Source organism: Penicillium expansum (assembly GCF_000769745.1).
Source record: "Penicillium expansum strain MD-8 chromosome Unknown contig268, whole genome shotgun sequence".
Taxonomy (NCBI): Eukaryota; Fungi; Ascomycota; class Eurotiomycetes; order Eurotiales; family Aspergillaceae; genus Penicillium; species Penicillium expansum.
In genome coordinates, this window is record NW_015971324.1 from 224,100 (window position 1) to 242,876 (window position 18,777).

The 18,777-nt window shown below is 47.9% G+C and overlaps 6 protein-coding genes across 6 annotated transcripts; 1 reads left to right on the forward strand and 5 right to left on the reverse strand.

Moving 5' to 3' along the window:
- Positions 1-53: 53 nt before the first annotated feature.
- PEX2_077850 (Leucine-rich repeat, typical subtype) lies at positions 54-1,685 on the reverse strand (the record flags this gene model as incomplete). Its single annotated transcript, XM_016745055.1, has 2 exons — positions 54-1,002; positions 1,096-1,685. 2 exons carry the CDS (start codon positions 1,683-1,685, stop codon positions 54-56), a joined length of 1,539 nt encoding a protein of 512 aa, XP_016597973.1.
- An 896-nt stretch (positions 1,686-2,581) lies between these two features.
- Positions 2,582-2,941, reverse strand: PEX2_077860 (uncharacterized protein; the record flags this gene model as incomplete). The annotated part of the gene is made up of 1 exon (XM_016745056.1): positions 2,582-2,941. The coding sequence occupies one exon, from the start codon at positions 2,939-2,941 to the stop codon at positions 2,582-2,584; it is 360 nt and encodes a 119-aa protein (XP_016597974.1).
- A 2,534-nt stretch (positions 2,942-5,475) lies between these two features.
- Positions 5,476-7,680, reverse strand: PEX2_077870 (ABC transporter ATP-binding protein; the record flags this gene model as incomplete). The annotated part of the gene is made up of 1 exon (XM_016745057.1): positions 5,476-7,680. One exon carries the CDS (start codon positions 7,678-7,680, stop codon positions 5,476-5,478), a length of 2,205 nt encoding a protein of 734 aa, XP_016597975.1.
- Positions 7,681-9,558: 1,878 nt separating this feature from the next.
- On the reverse strand, positions 9,559-10,198 carry PEX2_077880 (MGR2/ROMO1 family protein; the record flags this gene model as incomplete). Its single annotated transcript, XM_016745058.1, has 5 exons — positions 9,559-9,682; positions 9,761-9,851; positions 9,908-9,937; positions 10,006-10,032; positions 10,132-10,198. 5 exons carry the CDS (start codon positions 10,196-10,198, stop codon positions 9,559-9,561), a joined length of 339 nt encoding a protein of 112 aa, XP_016597976.1.
- Positions 10,199-10,989: 791 nt separating this feature from the next.
- PEX2_077890 (uncharacterized protein) lies at positions 10,990-13,323 on the forward strand (the record flags this gene model as incomplete). The annotated part of the gene is made up of 2 exons (XM_016745059.1): positions 10,990-12,120; positions 12,172-13,323. 2 exons carry the CDS (start codon positions 10,990-10,992, stop codon positions 13,321-13,323), a joined length of 2,283 nt encoding a protein of 760 aa, XP_016597977.1.
- A 1,299-nt stretch (positions 13,324-14,622) lies between these two features.
- PEX2_077900 (ribonuclease P subunit p20 family protein) lies at positions 14,623-15,357 on the reverse strand (the record flags this gene model as incomplete). Its single annotated transcript, XM_016745060.1, has 2 exons — positions 14,623-15,212; positions 15,285-15,357. The coding sequence occupies 2 exons, from the start codon at positions 15,355-15,357 to the stop codon at positions 14,623-14,625; spliced, it is 663 nt and encodes a 220-aa protein (XP_016597978.1).
- Positions 15,358-18,777: the final 3,420 nt, after the last annotated feature.

The following is an 18,777-nucleotide window of genomic DNA, read 5'->3' on the forward strand; positions in this document are numbered from 1 at the left end:
GAAAGAAAAGAAAGCAACCCATCACCCAAAAAAGCAAAAAGTCAATGCAGTATTCAACACGTCCTCGGCACACACGACAAGCTACAACCAAATCGCCGGAACGGCAATGGCCTTAGCTTCTCACCGGGACAACGAGGCATCTTCATCCCATTCTCACATGGTGTAAAGTCCCACCACTCCATCCATTCAGCGCGGGGAATCACGTATTCTCGCTGGCATACAGAGCAGGGCTGTCCACCCGCGGCGCGCACTTCCCTCGCCCGTTGCAGCAAGGGCACAATCAGCGCCGGATACTCAGCTAGCTCTTCATCGGTGGTTTGCTCCAGGTAGGGGAGCTTGCTCACAGCGCGGAGCGCGACTTCGCGCAGGGACGGGGCGTAGTTTACAGGAGATGGCGGTCCTGGTAGTGTGAGAGCGAGTCTGTTGCGGGATGGACTGTCTCCCATGGGATTGCCCTCCATGTCCATGTAGGTGATTGGGCCTGTTGCGACGTGGAGAGGGATCCAGCCCTCGTCAAGTGAAGATTCCTGATCTTGGAATTGGAGTGGAGGAGACGCATCCTCGTCGTTTTCTGTTTCCTTTTTATTGGTTGGTTTGTAGTGCCATTCTGCGATCTGCGCTTCTTCGATTGGGAGGAATGGGTTAGGGCGGACGGTTAGGTGTTTCAGTTCGCCTTGTTGCATGAGTTTGAGGAGTTCCCAGGGAAGGCAGGCTAGCTGGTTGACGGAGAGGTTTAAGACTTCCAGTCCCGTCAGTCTGCGGATTGTAGATGGGACTTCGGTCAGCTTATTGTTTCGCAGGCTGAGGACTTTGAGGTTGGTGAGCTCGAAAATATCGTTGTGTAGGGCCGAGAGGGAGTTGTTGGGGAGGTATATGCTGAGGAATGGCTGCAGGGATGTGAAGACGTTCTCTGAAACTGGGGCTTCTCTGACTGATGGAAGCTTCGTTAGGTGTTGTAGAGGTCGTAGGAGACCGGCTGGTATAGTTCCCAGATGGAAGTCGCTGTGTAGAAAAGAGCAATTAGGATCATTGGCTCAGGCAAATCGGATATCAGATGAAACCAAAACATCAGATGAAAAGGCAATTAGCACATACCCCAGATCAATACTCTCATGTCCCTTATCAAGACAATCACTGACAACCTCCCGCGCGAACCGGTGAGCATCGGACTCCTCGGGGCTACTAAACGCAACACGAGTTTGTGCAGGCATGTTCTCCGTCTCAGTAAAGAAAGGTGTAGAGCTTCCAGGTTTTCTAGGATCAAGCACAGACTTGCGCAAGTCTTCCCCCCACGCCGAGCCATCCTCCGACGGCAAAAGCGACTCAGCACCAGACTCATCACTCCCCATCCACACACCACTATCAACATTCCTCTTATTCTTGAAGTCCGCCCTTTTCCGCTTCGGATCTAATACCTGCTCCCCCCACCATGTCCCCCTATACCGCCGTTTCCGGCCTGCGCCCGACACCGTCGCATGGTAGTTCTCCAGCCCGGAAGCCGGGATATCGTCACTGGAGAAGAGCGCCGGATCACTGGATGGCTGACTAGAGCGGTCATCAAAGCGCGACAGTCGCTGTGCGCGCTGGAACGAGGATACCGCTATTCCTGTCGCTGAGGGGTTCGCGGTCGCGGGCGAGCGGTGCCGGATTCGCCGCGGCGGTGGGAGGGGGATCTCGCTGTCCATTTGCGATTTCGGTTCGCGGGTTCAGACGAGGCTCTTGTGATTGTCGGCCTGGACCATTGGGTTTCTATTCAAACACGGGGTTTTATCTGATGTTTGGGGGGTTGCGCGACGCGTTGTGGAGACCCGCGATGGAGAGCTGCGGGTGTCAACAAACGCGCTAATGGCGCGATTGGGGGAGATAAGGGTTTAGGATTTGGAATCAATTGAGAGGTCTCTTATATTTTAGAACAGAAAACCAACTGCATGCCCGGTTGGAATGGAAAAAGATCAGATCAAAAGATAAGATCAGATCACACGTGCACGGGCATATCAGTTGACCCCGGAGCTCACGGCTTCCCCACTGGAATGTTGGATCGACATGATCTTCTCTATCTTTTAAGGTACATTGCTATTACTGGTGTTTAGAGCTGGAATTGGTATCAAAGGAGAGAAGAAATAAAGTGTCTATATTCTGTAGATGACTCAAAGCAGACTCATCGAAGTCCTAGATATCAACTAGACCAGTCCGACTAGTAAGTCACCCACGACAAGGTATATGGACAAACGAATTGAATAAAAAGGGTGTTAAGAAGAGAATAATAACAGCATCAACTCATATCGGTCCAAAAGATCATGAAAGAAATAAAAAAAAGAAATGGGGGTATTTGAAAAAGCGTTAAACCGTTTCCTCTCCAAAGATGGGTTCTTCAGCCAAACCGAGAGGAATAAAAATGTTAAAAGTATAAGGGGGAAAAAAAAGAAAGAAAGATCCCGGCTCTGCTGGAGATGAACGGTAATCAACAAGGGCAGCAGTCATGCAGTATGAATTGGGCGCAGTATTGGCCGATGGCGCCAATTCATGATCGTTGCCTGCGTGACGGTTTCTTGTCGAAGGAGTCGCGACATCGCGAATGTGATTACAGGGCCTGGCCCACCATCACAACAATATAGCCAGCGGCGGCCAAGGCAGCTGGCATGCCAGCGCCAATGTTGGCGGCTGCGCCGGTGGAAGTAGCGGCTGCGGCAGCAGAAGTAGTGGAGGACGCGCGAGACAAAGGAATCGACGTCGAAACAGAGGTGATCAGGTTGCTCGAGCTGGCACTCGCGCTAGAACTCGCGATGGAGCTTGCGCTGGAGCTGGGAGTTGGGGTCACCGAATTGACACGAACCAGAGTCTTGGTGATGGTCATAGTTGCAGTTGAAGTAGTGATATCCTCTGCGGCGACGAATGGAGCCGCGACCAGGCAGAGGGAGGCGATGACAGTAGTGAACTTCATTTTGCGAGTGAATTGAATATCAATATGGAAGAGGGAGCAAGGTGATTGAATTGAATTCAAGATTCAAGATTCAAGGTGAAACGTTGATGCGACTCGAAGTATGAGTACTTGGGATGGCACAGATATGTTTCAGATTTGATCGCAAAAAGAGTGAGCGTCAAAGAAAATTGAATAGAAAGAGTGTATGGAGCACTGCTCAAACAGTATAAAATGAGTGGCTGGTGAAACGAGTGTGTATGCGAGAAATCTCTAATGCGCCTAAGAGAAAAGGAAATTTTACCAGGGTTGTGGCATGCCCAGGCTTAATAAGGCACGAGCACGCCTCGATCCTGGGGAAAAAGAACCATTCGTCCATCAAAGAAATCTCGTGGCGCTATGTTGTTGTTTTTCCTTGGTTTCTTATATTATTATTGATTTTCAAGTGGAAATATGATGCTCCTATTGGCCCCTTGAACACGCGGACCCTGGCGCTATCCAAGATTGGGCTCCATCTCAGACCGAACTATGACAATCGCAGCCCTAAAAACCAAAGGGTCTTCCGCACAGACTCTTGACGCCAGGGGGTTAAGTTGATTTATTCATATGTGTTTAATGGCAATTCATACAACATGAGACATACGGAGTACGGAGTAATTCGTACTTATTGCCACTCCGCTCGTTGATCTCGTAAAAACCCGAGGATTTGCCTTCACTTGGCCCCGTAGCCCCGTGTCCAGTTAATACGAGAAGTCTTCGCCTACCTATACTCCATATGGTGTAATTTCGGCATTTCCCAATCCTAGTTTAGGGAATTGCCTCATTCAACAATTGCGAAACCGTTTTAGTCTCGGGGTGTTTCCAAACGCGCCTTTGCTGACTCCGTACTTGGCTTGAACTGGCTAATTTTACCTACTTTGCTGTTTTGCGGTTTGGTCTTATTACCCCTAGAGTGAGAGAATGACGATTCTCGCTGGGCATCAGACACTACTGCAAGTGCTCACTCCCTCGCGGGGACTTCCGTCTATTCCGGACCCCCTGGCATCATGCGCAGGAACAACGATCGGTGATTCGCTTGATCTTGAACACAATAACCGTTCATGAAGAATTTACAACATAGTTTGGATCTTGATCTTACGTCTTACTTGCCTTAAAAGGTGATTCCGATGGTTCCCCCCGTTAGCCGATATTGAAATTTGCCTCAATTTGCCCGGTTCCCACACTATTGAGAAAAGACTTTTTCTTCTTACTCCGTACAAAATATACTCCATTAAGGCTCTATGGATCGGCTTCCGTAGTTCCATTCAGGAACGAACGATCACCGCTCGGGCCTACTGTGTTGGGAATAGAGTCCGGGGAGGAACGGTGAGGAACGGTGAGTCATTCCATGTTGTTCACATTTGTACGCAGTATATTACCAGCCTTATAGCGCATCAGAGTGGACACATTCTGTTATCTATGTGTTGGCATAAGGCGAACATGTCACGACGTTGTAAGAGGGGTCTTTTTAAGGGGCTCTGGACTCGTTGGGCTCGCAAAGCCCTATGTTCGTACCCACTTCAAACACGACCTCATAAGAGTCCAACAAGCTATACGCTGTTGTGTCGATCGACATGAAAATTAAGATGATCATTATCCACTCCATTGTCCGTACTCATCCGTCCAAGGTCACTTGGACAGAAAAAAAAAAAGAAGGGGGCAATGGAAACCAAGTAGAAAGGGGTGGCTCACTCTTTTTCTTTTCCCGCTTGGTGCTCAAATTTACTTTTTGTTCAATGAGATTGCGTTGTCCGAAGTATCCCAAAACAAGGGCAAATAGACGGCGATTGGTTGGTCAACAGATATCTACTGTGTTTAATGCCTGACACATGAGGCAATGAACTTGAAGATGAAAGTTTTGTCATAGAATACTCAAATTCAGTCCACTAAATTGCGTAGTTGTATTTATTCTCAATTGCTAAGATGATGTCAGAGGTACTAGTAGTACCTACCTGGGTACTTGTATATACCTAACTTGTGTATAACGTATGACATGACCAAAGAGGCGAATGCGCACCCAAATCCCACACATGATTTCCGTCATAAAGTTCAAGTGACCCTCGGCTTTGGTTATAAACCCGCGCTTCAAAGATGGCTGTTTTTCATACCAGTAGTATGAGGGCTAGATGAGATATATATCGGTGTCTAACATTATCTCATTAGTACTTGAAATGCCATCCTCTTAGCTACAACAAAGGCCGATATATATCATAGTTGTGTTTGGATCCATCCATTAGTTTCTAGCTATATTAGACTCATATAACACAGTTGATTACACGACATCTCTCCAAAGTGCAGCTTATATAGGTATTAGATGACGAGGGTGAACTCGCGCCTCTATCACAATGGGGGTGACACGTCCGACTCAGTCTTTGATCGGATATGGTTCTATACGTCGTAGATCTCCGGGTACAGACTGTATGTAAGATTAAAACTCAAGCATATTAGAACTGTCAATTTCATTAGTTGCTTTTTAAATTATCTTCCCAGCCTCGTCATAATCATTCCAGTTTTCTCGCTTACAGCGCAGGCTTTCCACCTTTGATACCCCCAAACTGATTCTGCCACAGGTTCTGATATCTTCCACCCTCCTTCTTCAGCAGCTCTTGATGTGACCCGCTCTCAACAACCCGTCCCTCATGCACAACAAGGATTCGATCAGCGCTGGAAATAGTTGAAAGTCGATGCGCAATGACAAACGTAGTTCGCTTGGCTCTCAATCGATCCAACGCAACCTGGATATCTGATTCCGTGTTCGAATCTACGGCGCTCGTTGCTTCATCCAGCAGGAGAATCGGAGACTTCTTTAGGAAAACCCGAGCAATGGCTATGCGTTGTAGTTCGCCACCAGACAACTTGACACCCTGTTCTCCGACTGTGGTGTTGTATCCGTCCACGAAAGTGAGAATTTTGTCGTGAATAGCTGCCGCGCGACATGCTTCGCGGACCTCTTCATCTGAGGCCGAGGGCCGGGCATATCGCAGATTCTCGATGATAGACGCGTTAAATAGGACAGGATCTTGTGGAACGACGCCGATGGTCTGGCGTAGCGAGCTGAGGGTTATGTCACGGATGTCTTGGCCGTCAATCTCGATTTGGCCCGAAGTGACGTCGTAAAGTCGGAGAAGAAGTCTAAGAATTGTTGTCTTTCCTGAACCAGTCATACCGACTAGTGCAACTGTGGTCCCGGGTTCGATAGAAATATCCACATCCTTAAGGGTCTTTAATCGAGAATCATAGGCAAAATCAACATGGTGGAATGAAACACGACCATTTCCAGGTTTCAGTGGCATAGCATACTCCTTGTCATTGACGCTGGGCTTAGATTGGAATAGGAAGAGTAGACGCTCGGCATCAACTAGATCAGAGACTAACCAGCGATATTGCGCGGAAAGATAGGCCAACGGAGAGATAAGTGAAGACCAATACTGAATGAAGAAGACAAAGTCTCCCGTAGAGGAACGTCCCACAGAGATCTCGTGTACAATAAGCGAGGAGAGACCAACGAAGCAAATTGGCTTCAGTAAATCTAGGAGTGACTTGCCGACTGCTCGGCGTCGACCGAAACGGGCGCTGGCATCCAAGCATAGGTCGACTGCTTCTCCAAAGCGAGACCTCTCGTACGAGAACTGGTTGAAGTATGTGACAGTCTGCCAGCCTTGCACGGCCTGGTGCATAATGCGAGTTTCGTTTCGCTGTGTCTGTGTGACTTCACGTCTGGCATCCATGTTCCAGTTAGAGGTGAAGACCTCTGCAGCGACGTAAGCAATAGATACTATCACCACCAAAAGGGAGGCGTAGACGTTGAACTTTAAATAGAAAACAACGCATGCAATAGCCAAATCAGCCACTGTTGGGACAATATCTAGAAGGGCAACTTCTAACAGATTGTTCAGGGCTCCACCTTGGTCGATAGACTTCATAACTTCCGCCGAGTCATTCTCGATATGGAAATCCATTGATAGATTCATGACATGGCTGAAGGCAGCATTGGTAATCTGACGGTAAGAGAACTGCCTGATCGGAATCTTGACGAGTGACTCAATCAATCCTAGCCCCGCTCCGCCACGAATGAGCTGCAGCAGCGCCCATGTTCCTAGTGAAGCATACGGGGTTTTGTTGGCAAAGATGCTATCAGTTACATCTGCTAGTTGCTGAGGAATGAGAATATTCAAGGCTCGGTGGCATACTAGACAGAAGATGCTGGTAGCAATACAAAGCTGTACTTTGAGATTGTTTTTTGGGACCAAATAGGGCAGAAAGATCGAAAACCCTTTCAGATAATCCCACCAGCCCCCAAGTGACTGCAACTTCTCATCGCGGAGCCTTTTCCTCCGTGCAGCTGCATCATTCTTATTTTTGCCGGTGTCCGAGTCGCTCTCGCTCTTGGAGTCCACACTGCTATTGTCCGAGTCGTTGCCATTCGCTGCGCCATATCTTGTGTGATTACCATTTAGGAAAGGGCGCGACTCTTCCGAGATCTTTTTCTTCCTCTGTCTAGTCTCAAATAGAATCGCAGTTGTCACAAAGACAAGCAGGGCAAGTCGGACCGCTGATGTAGTGACCTGCGTGATTGGTACCCATTGTCTCGGTTTGGGAGACAAGGAGAGCGCAAGGAGTGGAACTTCAAAACCAGCGGTGACCAACGAGGCTCCAGCCACTTCGTACGTGGAAGGATTTCGTCGCAGCCCCAGTGCAATCCATACAACTGCCTGAGAGGTCATATGCACCAGGAACGGCTGAGAACGGTCTAAGTCATCGGTGGCGATTTTCAAAACCGTTTGACTGACATATGTGAAAACGATCAAGGCAGTCAAGATAACTCGGGGTCGCCTGCGACGCTTGGAGCGAGTCTTTCTTTTCTTTACCGGAGCGCGATTAAAGAAAATGCAGATCACAATGTAGAGACTTGCTATCAAAGTACAGCTATAATGAAGGGCCGGAGATGCTAACTGAGTAGTCATGATGGAAGGTGGGACGGAGGCTCTGTTGGGAAACCTCCTAGCTGAGGTCTCAGCAGAGGTGATGGCTTATATATTCCCCAAATTTGAGCCGCATACTCAAGGTTATATCAAGAACTCAGCTGTCAGCCTAAGCAACTTCTCATTGGATAGATCTAATTACAAGGTTGTTCGTCATGTGCAATTGCCATTCTACGCCAGGGGGGGGGCTGGGGAGGAGGGTGTCCTACCGCCTATCGAAACAAAACTAGGCTGTGATCATAGGCCTGGGGGGCAAAAATGGTTTCATTATTGGGCAATCTGGAAAATCTGCAGATCGAACTAGAATCCACCTGCTTACTTTGTGTTCACCGCAGGTTTGATGTTCTTTAGCGCTTTTATTGGTGAGCTGACACCTGGATATGCCTTGCTACTTACTTTGTACTCCGTGCAGTAGGCATACAAGGGGGTGACTATGTTTTCGGTGTCTCATTTGAGGATAAGTAAGAAACTAGTAAACTTGATCCCGATTATAACACTGATATGTATTCTTATGGTATTCTTATGCTGCGACCGTATTTGTGACATCCAGTCGGTCTAGTCGCCTCCATTGTCCGTACTCTGATACTGATCTTCACAGCCTACCTCTACATACAAAGATCTACTTGGCTATTTTAGCCGCATACCTGCATATGTCAAGTCAAAGAGCATGGCCCCTAACTCGAATAGCCTGGGATTAGATCTTTCAAGTCCCCAAGTTCGGCTGGAACAGCAATCCCGACATTGATCTCTGCATCTGGTCTCGGGGTTCACCGGACAAACGGAAACAAACAGAAATGAATCACTAGTGCAACTGCCTATTAGCTAGCTAGTTGCAACCGGATATGGCTCCTCTGAAAACGGATTGAGGATGGATCTTTTCATAGCTTGGTGGCGATGATCAAGGCAAGGTAGAAAACAATGATAAGTCACTAAAGACAAGCATCTTCGGCAATTCAATGCTATAAGCCTTGAAACGATGTTTAGCCTGGGCATTGGGGTTAACCCCAGGTTTATATTCGAGGGGCCCCGTAAGTTCTAAACCAGGTCTGAAACAAAATAGATGCCAGTTCAGTGCAGGTTTATTAGAAGATCGGTGATCAACGTGGTCAGATTCAGAACTAACTAGATTTCTTGCCCTGACTTTGAACCCTATTAAGGGTCGTAGTCAAACTAGGCCATACCTAGGGATATTTGGCCTGGTAGATTGATATACCTTTTAAAGCGGATGCACTTTCCTATAAGAGTTATATCGTTGGCCTCGTTCCCAGACAGCTCTGGAGGGAAGTTTCCTCGCCCATGATAGGACTGGATCGTGGAAGTAAAAAAAAAAGTTATATATTGTCACGTTAACGCCTAACATGGTTGGAACAACTGAGACAATTGAACTTTAACATCCATGTTGCGGGTACTGCTAGATTATGTACATCGCGTGCTGAAGTAGCAAGTACCCATGAACCTGTCCATCACAGCCATATTTGGGTAGTTGTCCTATCTCTTGAAACCACCAGAAAAAAAGTATCTCTCAACCATAGAGATTATATCGTACAAGGGACGTCGCCAGGGAGTGGTCATGTCGCATGTTTCCCGAATATAGTCTTGAGACTGCGAGAAAAGTTTTGTTCACTGGCGCATAGGCCGGAGGGGGCTCTGTCGGGGGAGCATCATCGGGGGTCCTCGGGCACGGAGCCAGGCATCGTTTTGAGGTCCCTCGGAGCGAATGACACTACCGATGGACATGAAGAGTCTATTTGAATAAAGGTTGATTAGCCAGTGATTTTCAATCAATCTAGTATAGCTTCCAGGCTCAAGGAGTCAACCATACCCAAAAGTGGCACCTGAACCCAGCATGTACTTGCCCAGAGTCCGCATGACACCGTTGGGGCCAGCGCCATACTGGAAGATTGTCACAGTTCCTGCTCCCAGTTAGCTAACCCGGCACTTGTTTATTTGAGGACAGAGTGGGACAAACCAATAATGAAACCCATGATGCCACCAACAGCTAAGAGGGGAGCTATGTTAGCTAAAAGCTCTCAGTGAACAAGGCTCGGTTGTTTTGCCATCACATACTGGAACCCATCATGCAGCCCATTTTCACTAATAATCTGTCAGCACATTTGGTACACATATATATGGTGCCCCAATAAGAACACCGAGCGAAGTGTGATCTATATCACTAGGCTGTAGATGACATACTCTTGTCAAAAGTTGAGGGAGCACCCCCTGGGCCCGCTTGAGCGGGAGGTCCAGCAACCACAGGCATTATGAAAAGCTAAAAAGAAGCTTGTAAATTGAATAAAAACAGCAGGCAACAGCTCTGAGCTGAATGAGAGATCCCGTTGTGAGAGTCAAGGAACGAGCTCTTTTTCCTCCCCGGCTTGATGCTTCTCCGCCTTGGTCACGTGAAACCCCAACGGGCTTTAAATTGCACACGTGCCGATATAGCACGTGACCTATTTTGCCGGCCAGCGTCAAGGGAGTAGGGAAACTGGCCATCTTGCGCTCTTGCCTGGGTTCCCTCATGGCAACTATCCTGGATCTTTGATTTCTTTTCCGTTACATCTTTTAAAGGGCTGCCTGAAGCCTGCGCCGAGGCGGCAGTCCCGTCTTGTGCTTCTATCATTGCCCTGGCGTGAGACCGGTCGCTCACGATTTCCGACCTCCACACAACTCCCTTGGTCTTGAAGCACCTATTTTACTCCTAAATATCTCTCAGTTCACAATTCAGAAGTGAGTTCACTCTCTACTCCAAATATACAACTGGTTTTTTGTGGGGTCGAGGCATGACCTCGACCTAGGAGCCATTTTATTTGTCTCTCCCCCAAACAGCACTAACGCGACCGTCTTCATTTTAGTCGGGCTACTAAAGCTCCAATCACCCTTGCGCGCATTCAATATCCCCAACTCTCGGACATAAATCAACATTACTAGACGTCTTCTTTTCACCTTTCAAGAATACCTCAGAATACGGCCCCTTTTACAATTCGCAACCGTAGACGCGCTCCGTGCTCCGTCTAGATATCCCATTCCCTTGAACCATTCGCATCCTTCTCCATGACTGCTGTTGCATCTCCACCTAGTGTCGAATCGGGGTCTCGCTTGGGATGGTACAGCTCTAGTAACGGAGGAGAAGGAGCTCTGTCTTCAGTGAATGCCGACGACGTGTCACGGATGTTCATGCCACGGAAACACGTTCAACGCTCAAACTCCTCTTCCTCTCTGGGGTCGAACTCCTCGATCTCCACATCTACTGTGACCGCCCCTTCCCAAGATACTCATGCCGCGCAGAATTCCGCCAGCGAATCAGAGAATTGGTCGTCATCAAAAAAGAAACATTCGAAGAATATCTGGCCTAGCTCAAAATCCGAGCCGGTGTCAGGGGTAACGAACGCAAGATCCCAGGCAGTGCCTGCTTTCTCGTCGGGTCCAAGTGCGTCGTCGACAATGTCCGCAATGCATCAGCCATCGAACATCGTCCCATCGCAACAGATGCCTCAGTCATCGCAGCAGAATGGCGTCCGTGCGCCAACTGGCCCGCCCTCGGAGAACCCAGCAATCTTGATCCTGTTGCCAATGAACGGCACCTTTGATAGGAAACAGATCAATGTACCATACTATCCCGAGGTCCTGCGAATTGGGCGACAAACAAATGCCAAAACGGTCCCCACTCCTCTCAATGGATACTTTGACTCTAAAGTTCTCTCTCGACAACACGCTGAGGTTTGGGCTGATAAGTCTGGCAAAATATGGATTCGAGATGTCAAATCCTCAAATGGCACATTTGTGAACGGCCACCGACTGTCTCCTGAAAACCGGGAGTCAGAGCCACACGAACTGCGAGAAAGCGACACCCTTGAGTTGGGTATCGATATTGTCAGCGAGGATCAATCCACCATCGTCCACCACAAAGTCTCATCCAAGGTTGAGCATGCCGGAACCTATGGCACTACCCCTAGTATCCTTGATCTGAACTTCGGGGACTTGGATCCTGCTTCCGGGGGTGGCCTTCTCCCTTCCCCGTTGAGTCAACCGCTTTCTCACATGCGTGGTCGAGCTGGTAGCAACGCGAGTAGCAGAAGTGCTCAGAGTGTTACCAACAATCAGCTCAATGCTTTACATCAACAACGGCAAATGAACTACTGGAACTCCCCAATCTCCATTGAACAGGTCGTCAAGCGGCTTACGGTGCGAATCACTATTTGTCTTAAAATACTACATATCGCTAACTTCTTCTAGAGCGAATTGAAATCCGCAAAGCAACAAACAACAGATCTTTCTCAAGCAGATGAATTTTTGACGACTATCATGAAACCGGGCTATGCAGAGAAAGAAAAGATCGTTAAGCCGTCTCCTTTGGAGAATAATGCTCATCGCCAGATGAATGGTCGCCCTAAAATGCCTCGGGTCGACTCCTTTTCAAGATTTTCGGACCCTCCTGCCCCTCCTCCTCAACAACCTCTGCCGGAGAAACCAGATGCGTTGTCACGAAGTGCCTCGGAATCGTTCTCACCGCTCAAGCGTAGCGATACAGAAAAGCCGAAGAGTGGTACAGCTTCTCCTGTCTCCCGGGATTCCAGTCAGATCTTGAATCTCATTGAGGCGCTATCGTCTGCCAAGCGAGAGATTGAAAGCCATGGAACACGTGTCAAGGAACTAGAAAATATGCTGTTCCAAGAACAGGCTGCTCGCAAATTGGCAGAAGACAAAGTCAATGAATTGGAGATGCGCTCATTGGAAGTTGAAGAAGTCAAAGTCGAGAACGCTATTGTTCCACCTTCAGAGAATGGTGTAGACGGAAAGAAGGAGCAGGGTGGTACAGAACCCACCGTGCAGGTCAACGGCATCCATCCTTCGGAGACTTCCACCCCCAACGACAGCCCGGCAGATGCTCCTGTAGAAGACAAGAGTGCTGAACTTCAGACTCGCTTGGAAAGCATGATGGAGGAGATGGAAGAGATGAGAAAGCAAATGGCATCCTTCAAAGATCGCGCCGAGCAGGCTGAAGATGAGACTAATGAGTCTCGCAAGTCGTTGAACGAAATGATTGAAACCTTGCGCCAGGAACGCGCTGAGAAGGCATCCGCCACGGCACTTGACAAGAAAACCGATACGCATGACCGCGAGCCAAGCAATGGCTTATCTGAAAAGTCGCTTACGAGCGATGCTACTTTAACGGATTCTAAGACGAAGACTCCATCGATGCAGGGCTTCGATCCAGTTACCTCCCAGAACAAGGATCTGGATGCTGCAGCTACAGCCTTGGCAACACAACGCCGTCGATATAACTATGTGGAAGAAGCAAGTCCTTATGCCTCCATGTTTGGTGTCGTCTTGTTAGGAGTAGGCCTGATGGCCTATCTCAACGGTTGGCAAAAGATGGACAAATAAACCACCTTGGCCTCGCGTGCTACTTCTGGGACTCCCTGTTCTTTGGACGGCTATTTCTATTGCATAGGCCCTTTGCATTATTTGACTTTTGTCTCCTATCTTTCTCATCAGATTTCAGTTTTCGCCAGTCACGATTTTCTGGCAATGAATGTCCTGCTTCTCCTCTCGGCTGAGGACCATTTTCTTGTCTTCATATTCGGAGCCTCTTCCGTTTAGCCCCCACTGTCTCTTTTATCTCACGAATTTTTTGATGACTTTCTCGAGATCCCTCTCAGAGATCTCCTTCTTCGTCGTCTTTTTCGACGTCCGTTCCTCCCCCTCTCGCCATCTCCTTTTTCTTCTTTCTTCTTCTACCTCCTACTATGTTACTATTAGCCTGTCGCCCTCTTGAGGTATCGACATCTCTCTTTCTCTTTTGTCTGTACATGATGGGGAAAATCGGGATACGTTCATGACTTGCAGCCTCTCTTTGAAACGTTTCGTTCGATGAAGGGTTTTCAGGCATTATCATTCATCATGTCATGTCAGCACAGGACTTTGTGAGCGTATCAAGGAGTTTTTATTCGTACTATTTCGTTTTTTTTTATTCATGCCATTTGTTTCTCGCTGGCGGATTCGATGATCCAGGCTCCATCTTTTAAACCTTTTTTTTTATTCGAGTAGCACTGTTACCCTATAGTCCAGTCTCTCCCTCTTTCGTTTTTCATAAAGTCTGTCCGGCATCTACAGCGCGTTGGGTTGATTTCGAGGTCGGGTGGAGCATGTATTCTGGGTAAATCAGAGTTTATTTCTTAAGGACAATCTCGATGTACATGATTTTGTGCTAGGCTAATAACCTAAGGACAAACGAATTGTTCTTTTCCTGATCCTGCTCAAGCGCCTTCCGCGCCTGTGCAATGTTGATATTGCACCTGTAGAGAGTATTTGGTACTGGGTATATGCAAGTGATGAAGAGTGGTAAGAGGACGGCCTCGAATTGGTGCTTGAGGGTTTGACTGCTTTCATCAGCAATATCCCAGAACAGGAATCCAGGATAAGAAGACTTCTGAGCTGGGTTACTGGGTGGTGTATAGTCACCATGAGCGTTCCGTTCGGATCATGGTCACTCAGCAGGATTGTGTGCACTCAATGCCCTAGCTGGTAATTCTGGGCTTGGCCACAGGCTCGCGACAAAATGGTTATTTCCCAGCAATGGATGTGGAGTTTTGCAGTTGAACATCCTCAGATCAGCAGACGATGGTCGGGCAGTCGAATGTCGACTATCGTATGAGTATTTATCGGAATTGATCGTAGGCGAATTCACTTGAGGCTGACGGCGACCTCCACCATTTTGATCCACCTCGTCCGGCTCTCGGGGAGCTCAGTGTCATTTTCTGCTGCTGCGGCCTGGCGTTTCCTCTTCTTTGCGGCCGACTTGGATTCCGGCTTAGAACCCGCATCTCCCTGGTTAGTTGGGGTTTGCTCTTCCTGCCGTTGTCGTTTCTGTTCCTCCTTTGCTTTCATTTCTTCGTCCTCGACGATATCATCCACGACAACCACACTCCCAGTATTGACGCGGACGGTGTACTCGGTTCCCTTTTCCTCGAACCATTTGGCTACGTTCAGCGCCTTCTCGATAGCCCGTCCTGTCGCCTTCACAAAAACTTCCTCTCGCTTCTCTGACACCTTCGACAGCTCTTCGAGGATCTGTTTTTCGTTCTTGCGCGTGTCCTCAAGGTTGATGTTTGCGGTGGCGCGCTTCTCGGCCTGCAGGAGGAGTTTCTGGACGCGCTTGACGGCGCTCATGAACGGCGTGGTCTTAGAGACATAGACAATCTTGGGTACCGATGCGCCAGCATACGGGGAGGCGACTGGCGCATGAGGTATAGGCCGCTTCTCCACCTTGGCATCTGTAATCCAAAAGTCAGCGTTTATGATCTTTGATTCCCAGCTTGGCCAGGCGTTCGGATGGGAGGGCTCACATTTTGGAAGTCTGATAAGGTCTTTGTTCTTTTTCTCAAATTGGAGCTTGGTCTCCAGTGGCCCCTTTGTCATGGCTGCTAAGTGCCTTGGACAAATGAAAAGCTGCAGAACCAAGTTGAAGTATGGAAGCTACGCATCTTATCGTCCGCCTTTTTCTGCCGGGCGGGAGGGGCTGATATGGTTTGCTTATGTCATCACTCGTTTAACCCGTGCAGGTGAGGACCTGCCTAATCGGGAAGCTATACCTACCTATCTACACTGGATCGGCAAACTACATGATACCTAGCAACCCCCCTCACCAATGCGACACCAACCGCTTGTCTCGTCTAATCAACTAGGCTAATGCACTTGTGGGGGTCTCTGGAAGTAAAAGAGAACATCAAGCGATTCCCTCAGGCAAAACTAAGGAAGGCCGGCGCCGTGCTGCAGACCGGGGATGCCCTGTCTATCTTCTATTGGAAAAAAACAAGTTCAACTTAAAGGTCTTCTCCACATTACTGAGCTATATCAAAGCCGTTGACAGAGCTTACTCAGCTATTATCATGAGCGGCAAGAGTCGCAATGAGTACGGCGTGGGACATGTGTACTGACTGCATAGTTATGGTGATTACCAGGCAATCACAATCTCACAGTGTGGAAATGGCAAGTTAGAGTCTGGTACTAATCGCTTCACATGCCACTACTATAGACTGCCTTAGTAGAATTCGCTGGATGCACAGATGCGCCCCTATCTCTCTGTCGAGTTGTCTCTTCAATGAACTAGCTGCCGATGACACTGATCACAATACGTCTGTCATCAAGCAATGGATAGGGGACAGGCATGGAATTATTAATCAATCTTTTGTGCCTGGTAAGGTGGGCCTAGGTACAACATACAGAGTACAGTCATGGTCATCAACCTGAGTTAGCCAAGATTCCTTTTGATCAGATGGGGGTTTCAGATTCAGAAACACGCCCTGCTGCCTAATAACATCTGCATCGGCTTGTTGCGTTTTGGAGAGAAGATGATCGCTCATAAAGAGACCACTAAGCTGCGGACTGCAGATCACGAACGGCGATGAGCAGTGTGATCTTTGTTGTGATCCTGAATGAGGCTTTGGACTAGGTGACACCGGTGGGTTTCCGACTTGTGCGACTATCCCGACGGAGTACGGAATCCCTGCGGAATCCGAGCTCGGAATACGGAGTATATGCATTGAGATTGCTTAGTTGGAGACCTATTCGAATCTAGAAGGCGGTTAGTGTGTAAAGGGGTTCCTTTGTACAATATAATTTAAAGTGGAGAATATCGATATGACTAGGCAGTTCCTTCTATATTGTAGATACCCAAGGGGCCCCTTGGGTATCTTGTCTAAGAAATGTCTATCATATCTATTTTTTTTAACTTTAATTAAGAGATTTGCAGGAGAAAAAAGGGTCATGATTGTCCTCCATACATCGTACGGACTAAAAGGGGCCTTTTCAGTTATCAAGCTTCTAAAACACCATTGTCATCATCCGGTACCGAGGCGAAAAGGGTCCAAGTGTCTGTTGACCCGAGCTGCTGGTAGCTGGTAGCTACCAACATCCAATAAAGTACAAGGGGTAGAGCACAGGGTACTCTTACGGAGTTCGGAGTACTCCGTACAATAAAAGCGATAATGAAGTGATCATCATGAAAGTCGCCCAATGATCTGGTAGATTGGCCCCTTGAGCTAATTGACTTTCATACGGAGTACGGAGTATACAATATCGGAAGCAAACAAAGGCGTTGACGACGATCATCGTTTCTGGGCTTGATAGATCGACACATACGCCTCAAGCTGAAAGCTGGTCATGTGATTCTGCTAAACTAGTTTGGGAAGGTCCCGAAATTGACGGACTTGTGGATCACCTAGGCAGTGTTATGTACTCCGTATGTTGTTTTGTTTCGTTGTATCGATCGCGGAAGTTCCGGATATGCACATGTGTTTGATCTTTGATCCCCAATTTTAAGTATCCCAGGTATTAAATTAAGTACGAAGTAGAAGTAGTTCCCAGGGTGCGGACGGAGGTTGGAAAGTAGACCTGTCATCATCGGGAAACCAAGAACGCCTCAGGCACCTAGGGCGTAGAACGCGGCCCGTCCGACTGGACAGTCAGCCGCGGTTTAGTAGTCGAGTTACCATGGAAAATACATGTTGAGCCGTGGATGATGTCGAGAATTATGTACAGCTGTTTATTGATCTGCAAATGAATGATTGAGCTTTGCGAAGCCCTGAAGAGTATCACGGCTCTTTGCCTATATCGTACTTTGCACATCAAATTTGATTTATTTCCATGTGACTGCTCCAACGGCTCCTTTTTGGAGTGGACCCAAGGCAACGGTCAAAGGTGGTTTCATCCCCAGGCATATGTATGAACATATTATACAAGTTGTACCATACGTATTGCGTATGTGCTACGTTCAAAGCCCCACAGGCGATCAAACATTGAAGCTAACACAATCGTAATCGGATCGAAGAATTATTAATGGAGGGTTCGTTTCTTGAAATAGACAAAAAAGTACGGGAGAATGGTTCATATGGTACAATAATAGATACACAGTTGGATGTACCTACGGAGTACTGCGTACGTTGTTTGAGATTTTTATCCGGGGGCGAAGACAAAAGTACGTGGCCACAAGATGAGCCACAATATGAGAAGATCTGCTTGTACAGAGTACGATGTGCATCGTAGACATAAGCTGAGCAGCGTAATGCATAGCTGAAGCGGAGGCGAACATCCGAGAAGTTTGTTCTGTAAATTGACCAGTCCTTTTCTGCATAAAAACCACTACGCTGCGCTGATGAATCTGACAGAGCCGAAAAATTTGTTAGGTGTAACGGCTCCCCCAGTTCCCGGTCACGATGTTAGGGTTCCGCGTGCACTGGATGGAGCCTTGAATGCAAGACAGCTCTAGTCGTCTTACATACTGTAAGCCGGAAAGGATGATCATCCAATCATAAATGTGAGCTAGTCTCTTTGGCTTAGAACCTACCTGAAGAGGAAAGGTGCTAAACGTAGGCTAGTGGATCCAGAATAGCGCCAACGGCTGTCTCTGAAGCATTCCAAGCCAATTGTGCTTCACACAAATCGGGGCTAATGGCATATTCCAGCGGGTCGGTGCAGGTGGAGTAGCCTTAAAAAACAGAATCCATGGATCTGGACTCGGATAGAGAGGGGTTTGACTTAAATTAAATTAATTAAATATTGAATTTATTAATTTAAACAATTAAAAAAACCCCAATTTGAGTAATTTAAAAAACATTTTCGAATTTTGTGATTTTGTTTTGCGGTTTTTTTGCGGTTGAGTCCGTCTCCACCGCGTAGAATGGTCCAGCCAAGGGCAACACCTCGCGCCTTTTTGTATGGGACCCTTCCCCTCCGCAGAAGCATTTCGATCTCTTCCTCCTCAACTCTCCTCAACTCTCCTTGATTTCTCTCCACATTCGCTTGGTCTCATATCCCCCAACCACTTTGGCCCTTTATCCG